This window comes from Mya arenaria, chromosome 11 (assembly GCF_026914265.1).
Source record: "Mya arenaria isolate MELC-2E11 chromosome 11, ASM2691426v1".
NCBI classification, from domain to species: Eukaryota; Metazoa; Mollusca; class Bivalvia; order Myida; family Myidae; genus Mya; species Mya arenaria.
The window spans coordinates 17,193,148-17,200,095 of NC_069132.1; the positions used below are offsets into that span (position 1 = coordinate 17,193,148).

The 6,948-nt window shown below is 33.4% G+C and overlaps 1 protein-coding gene across 14 annotated transcripts in view; it reads left to right on the forward strand.

The window, feature by feature from the left end:
- LOC128207716 (sodium channel protein para-like) overlaps positions 1-5,968 on the forward strand; it is a 73,868-nt gene extending 67,900 nt beyond the window's left edge. For all 14 annotated transcript variants that reach the window (XM_052910812.1, XM_052910813.1, XM_052910810.1 and 11 more), the window contains 2 exons: positions 701-971; positions 2,556-5,968. In XM_052910812.1, the coding sequence (XP_052766772.1) occupies positions 701-971; positions 2,556-3,736 (1,452 nt within the window). In that variant the 3' untranslated portion in view covers positions 3,737-5,968. The remainder of the gene's footprint in view (positions 1-700; positions 972-2,555) is intronic.
- The last annotated feature ends 980 nt before the right edge of the window (positions 5,969-6,948 follow it).

The following is a 6,948-nucleotide window of genomic DNA, read 5'->3' on the forward strand; positions in this document are numbered from 1 at the left end:
CTCTACAATCTACAAAACACGTTATCATGCACCATCTTTTTTACTGCACCTGGACCTTGACCGTAGATTCACCCATTTATTTCATAAGACATTTCAATTCTTATTTTCTATTGAGTGACGCTTAATGATATCAATTAACAGAACGAATTAATATCCTTGCATGTTAGGATCATAGAGACTCCTGAAAATACATATATAAAGCTTGCACATATTGCATTATTTCTTAAGCAGTAGTTAAAATAGTAATATTTAATAAAGACGTCTTTATTTGTTATATTGCATGCCCCTCAGTTGTTGTCCCTGCATGCGCTCGTGGTAATGTTCTGGATTGATCAATCGATGCTTATACATATATCTACTGTCTGTTTTGGGAATAACAAGTATTCTATTTCTATAGTAGTTTACAACTATTATCATGTATACAGTCTAAAATGTTAGATTATTTAATAGTAAGTATGTGTATTTGTATTATGTGCAGATGCTAATCGAACATTTGATCAATAAATCTAATTTCATATAACTAAATAACAACGTTGACTGTTGTATTTCTCTTTTCATCACGTGATCGAATAAAAAAGTACTTTAGATACATACTTTTGATTTTGATAATTCGTAATTATAAAAGATATTGTGCATTCTATCATTTCCATAATTTCTTTGAATTCAAATGTATAGTACTTCTTTTACTTTGTTAAAATAGTGGTTTCCGGGAAATATATTGTTTGACGTCACGACGACTCAGAAGTTTGACATCGTCATCATGGCTGTGATCATCCTCAACATGGTCACCATGACTATGGAACACTACGAACAGACTCAGGCCTTTACTCGAGGTCTCTATTGGGTCAACTTTTCCTTCATCGTCATCTTCACCGCCGAGTGCATCATGAAAATCACCGGTCTCCGCCTGTACTACTTCAAAATTCCCTGGAACGTGTTTGATTTTGTGGTCGTCGTACTATCTATATTAGGTAATGAAAGATGTATGGCTGATACGATTTGTATGCTCATTAAGCAATTAATATTGAATTTAACAAACCAGTTAACAATTTAAATAATTCAAGTAGAGTTGCCTTAATATTTTAAAAATAAATATGTAACAGGATTTTTACGGTTAGAACTTTCGTATATTTGAAGACAAACGATTCTCATTACTTTTGACAGCATTTTCGATGTAACAGTTACAGAAATCCACAATATATGAAGTGTTTAACCATTGGGAATGTTAGTTTGCACAAGAGGTGCATCAATAATTATTGATTAGATGAACACAGCTCATAATATGTATTCGATCTGTCTTGCAGCTGACTTTGGTACCATTAATTCCGGCGATGTTAAGTACTTCACAACCAAATAGTTATATATGTATAGTCATTGATCACTTTAAAATGAAGAAAATATGAATTCATAAATAGTTCACCCTCAGATTCATTTGTACTTCTAGGAACTCCCATGAAAACAAAATCAAACATAATTATACATGTTCTTTAAAAATTGTATTTCTTCCATATTGTAAGCAGGTGGCGGTATTGTATGATTATCACATCTTGTAATGAGTTTTAATGAAATGCATGTTTAATTCATCGAATATGTCATGTCAAGTATTTCAATACTTTCAGCTGAATCAATAAGTAAGTGTTATGGTCTGGACTTTATGTGTTTGAACCGATACCTTGACCTTATAATGAAGCTTATGCATAACCATGGTGTATGAATATATTGTTGTTTCACAATGTAAAACCAATGGTTGTTTTGGATAGTTTTTTAAGACGAATACATTGTGTTAAACTGAATATTATTTCTGTACTCATTAAGTTTGTGAAAGTGCTCCTTACATTTTATGCTGTCTATTTCAAACACACCGATCTCAAACACAAACTGATTAATGCAGTTAATGTTTCATAGTGACCAAAATACATAATGTATCTTTATAATTGTTGTATATGCCTACTTCTGTTACAATGAATTTCAACAACAAAATCTTGTTTGCGCTTTTGACAATTTGAAATGTGACCCGTTTGTTCTAAGCATTGTGAAGCAACAAGATATTCACAGTCAACCCTGTGTTGGACCAGAGTGTCATTCCTTTTTGAGATGATAATACCGGCGTGTTGTCCCAATTTGATTTTGTTTATTCTAAATAAAAAATTCAATTAAAACTGCCAAAAATATATAAGAAGATACCTGTTTACCTAATTTTAACATCTTCTGAAAATGTGAACGCTCACTTGATTAAGCATAATAGTAAAATCAAGTAAATGTACCATTCTCTTCATTCTGATAATATCTGTTATATGCGTGAATATGCATTTTCCTAGTTTGTTTATTTTCGCATGGCACGTGTGTGAATGCAATGACGAAGGACCAGTTAGAACAAAATAGCATACCTTCATAATATTTTATAATCGTTTATAATAAAAGTATGGTCATTTTACACTACATGGGTGTTAGTTGGGCTTGTTTCCTACTTAGTTGACTTCATTGTATACAACAACATAAAAAAGGAAAATAACATAGAGGTACTTTTATCATACATGACCATGTTTAAATTTCAGGTTTATCACTAGGAGGCTACCTGGAAGAGCTACCGGTCTCCCCCACATTGCTTCGTGTTGTCCGAGTCTTCCGAGTGGGACGGGTACTGCGGTTGGTCAAGTCAGCCAAGGGGATCAGAACTCTGCTTTTCTCGCTTGCTGTTTCACTGCCTGCTCTTTTCAACATCGGTTTACTTTTGTTTCTTGTAATGTTCATCTGGGCTGTTTTTGGAATGAACTTTTTCAAAGATGTGAAAACACCGTACGGTGGACTAGACGATGTTTTTAATTTTCAGACATTTTTTAAAAGTATAATAACATTATTTCAAATGTGTACTTCGGCGGGATGGGATGGTGTTCTGAAAGGATTGATGAATACAAAAGATTGTAATAGTAATCCACAGGAAGACGAAAAGAATACGTGTGGCAGTTACCCATTAGCCGTCATGTACCTAGTAACATACTTGGTCATCAGTTTTCTTGTAGTTGTGAACATGTACATTGCAGTTATTTTAGAGAACTTTAGTCAAGCTACTGAAGACGTACAGCAGGGCTTAACCCCGGAGGATTTTGATATGTTCTACGAGAAATGGGAGAAATATGATCCTGATGCGACACAATATATTTCTCTTGACAGGCTGTCGGACTTTGTTGATTATCTGGACGAACCATTGAAGCTTACAAAACCAAATTACTTTTTGTTAGTAAAATTAGATATACCAATTTATGAGGGCGATAGACTATTTTGTCGCGACATATTAGATGCTTTAACAAAGAATTTTCTGGGAACTTCCGAAACAGGTGATATTCCTGCTGAAGAAATTGGTGAGGCGAAAAAGAAGATAGAGTATGATATAATCAGCAGCACGCTTCAGAGGCAAAAAGAACATTATGCTGCTAAAATTATACAGAAAGCTTACCGTAATTACCGAACCACACACGGTGGTGGTGGCGGTGGAGAAGAGGATGGGAGTATTGATGTGACTAAGGACTCCCCTCCTGCATACAATGAGATTATTGTGGAAATACCGGACGTAAATTCTAACGAAACAAACGAGGATAAACGAGATGGAGGAAAGGAATCTATTGAAATGCAAAATATGGATAGTAAACATGACGATGACACAACTGAGGAAGAAACTAATCCTGACCATACAATTGTTGAGATTGATTTAAAGCCAGACAGCGATGTTGTCGCATGACGTGGTAAAAGAGATGGTATTTTCGCATACCTTGTGATATAGATTATGTGACTGAGTCCCTATATGGGAACCAACAGCACAGTATGCTACAGACGTGCAGCAATGCAATATTACTCTCTTAAGTTAGAACATTCATTACAAGAGCACTTTTCTGTAGCATTTAACAAATAAATCAGCATTGGGTTTTGTAGGTATGAATTGTCAACGATGCTTGTCATGTCGGTTGGTCAACAAACAGCGGTTAGTGCTTACAAAGGTTGTATCTGTATAAGTTATAACCAAACAGCAAATAATAGAACACACTTTGTGACAGAATAAAGATATGTAGAAACTTATTAGATTCTTGACCATTTTGTGGCCTGTAAAGTAACCATGCTGATTTTTCTTAAAAATGAGATTGTGAATTGCATGCATTTAAATTATTGTGCAGTCAGCGCTTCAAGAAGCTTGTTAGCAATAAACAGTTTGGAATCGCAACGGGTAACAGTGTACTGTGGGTGATACCACACCAGAGTGGTTAAAATTAGCAGGACTTTGCCAAATGCGACAGGTATTTGTATTCAGAATGAGGAAAAATATGAAAGGATACAAATGAATAATTTGTAAAGATGTACAGCAGCCAATTGTATACAAGTGGTTGTTTATTTTGGTGTGGATACAGTTATCAAAATTGGTTATTGATTGGAAAATACTTATCCAATAATAACTATTGACCAATAAAATAATTTGAATGTGTGAACTAGCGAAGGGTAACCTGTGAACTACGTTTCCATTTGTATTCAATTGGCTGCTAGCTTTTTTCAATAAGCTGTTATTATGTCCTGTATTTAGTATCATGTCGATTCGTTTATTTTCTATGCACGTAATGCAGGATGATCACGTGGTCACATGTAGTTTGAAAGTTTTTGTACTTTAAGATTTTTTTTCCATTTTACTCCAGAACTTATTCTACTGTTCAAAGTATATGTGGAGTGTATATTGTGAGAAACTTTATATGTGTTATAAAAGAATCGCTTTTTGTACATGCAGGTCGTAGTCATCTATATAAATTATTGTTTCACGCATGCCTATCAGAATTTATGCATTTTGTGTATTCATAAAATTGTACTTTACTTCTATCAATATTGTAATGAAACAATTAATTTGATTCGATACAAAGTATTACTTTTTAGACGTCATATCCTTAGAAAACTGTTTAAGTTTGCTCTTATTCGATATTTATAGTGTTGTTGATGAAGGCTCATTTAGTTTGTTATTTGTAATTACACTGTTATGAGTTGTTATTATTTAATATATTAAATATCTCTTTGATGTAGAGGAGACAATGAAATATTCTTCTTTCGAATTAAGTTTTCCTTAACTCTCATATATCTGATTTGATAGAAATTTTCGTTTATATTCTTAAAAGTCACTACAAACTCATACACGTTTTTTTAAAGTTCATGGTTTTCCTAAACAAGAAAAGTACTCGTAGTATTCGTAGTACTCGTAGTAGTTTTAAAATATTTAAACATGTAATATCATTACCGTAAACGTATGGTATCTATGTACGATATACGTTTGTGGACGTCTCACACCAAGAAATATTGATCATAATTTATTTTGTTAATGTACAAATTTCGTGACTACTACGCTTTCTTAAACTATATATATATATCAAGTTATACAAAACTAATATGGTGACAATTAAGAATATATAAACAAAATATTGTTCAGATCTACAGAAAAGTAAAAAAAGAAACACCACTGATTAAAATAATAATAATTGTCTGATAATATTCATGGCACACTTTCCACTGGTTAGCCAAAACCAATTTCATAAGTATATATATTTTAAAAACAATCGGAGCACCTCAAGGGAAAATGGCCGAGGTGTTCTGATTGATTTTTAAAAAACAAACTGAAATCACCATTTTTTCTATCCCACCCTCTGACAGTGCTGAACGCATTCGCGAGTGAGAGCAGTGCCATAATCTAGCTTGTGTCTGTGTCATGTATTCATTAGTATCCACGTTTTTGCGATTCTTTCAAAGTATGCTCAATTTTTATTAATTCATTTTATTCCATAACTGACATATGTGATATCACTGTATTCGTATTAACCTCTTGTGTACATGTGTGCGAGCTTTTTATATGAATACAGCAAAGATTACATTGACGCTTTTAAATCAGTTGTCCTCACTTCTGTAAATGTATGTTTAACTTTTATGTCTTTGAGAAATAAATTTCCACGCTGAACTAGTCTTTCTTCCATCATTATTATGCGGAAATGGGTGTGTATAATAAAATTAATCCAAACAGTACATGAGTGCTAATCTCTACATACTGAACTCTCCACAAATCCATGTATCAAGAGAAAACGGGGCAACGGGTTAGAATACGTACCGTTGTCATCACCAATCGCTCCTTTTTATTTCGGCTATAAACTGGTTTATTGCACAATTAAATCAATGGTATTGAATTTTATTGTATAGAAATTCATTGCGTCGGATGAAAATTCCTATGCGTGTTCCCGATGCTGTACCAGCGTAAAGATGTTGACATTGACAAGTAAAAAAGCTGTAACGAGAGATTTTCTGAGACAATTACCATCTGCTATGGAATAGAAATGACATCAACAGTGTAGTCTGGTCATGTAGTGAGTCTTAGATGCTACTAAAGCAGTTCTCAGTAGCATCTAAACATAACTACATTTTGCCTATTTCCGTATATACGGAATCTGGATGGATTTCTGAGCCTTTAACGTCCTCATTAAAAAGTGCTTCATATAGGCTATAACTAAAACCATGGTCGCCTTGCATCATTAATAACCAATGTAGAAACCGCTTTAAGGACTACCAAGCTGCATTTAACATTAGATTTACAAACATATATAAGTTTGTATTCATTCAAATAAAAAAGTTTTAATCCGTTAACACACTTTTTTCGTGTAGGGCAGATCTTGGAGCAAAAATGTAAACGACTGGGAATCTCGTTAAAACGACTAAGAAATTACATTAAACTACTTACTTAAACTACATTCTGTCTCAGTATCCCGTTTTAACGACTAAATATCTCTCTTAAAAGACTTACCGACTGGTTTAAGACTTACTATTTCGATATACGATTTACAATCTGGTTTAAATGATTAAGTATACCATCTTTATAGCTAGACTTCACTACTGTCGTTTTAAACAACTTACAAACACTTGTTTCTTTAATCAAGCGATAAA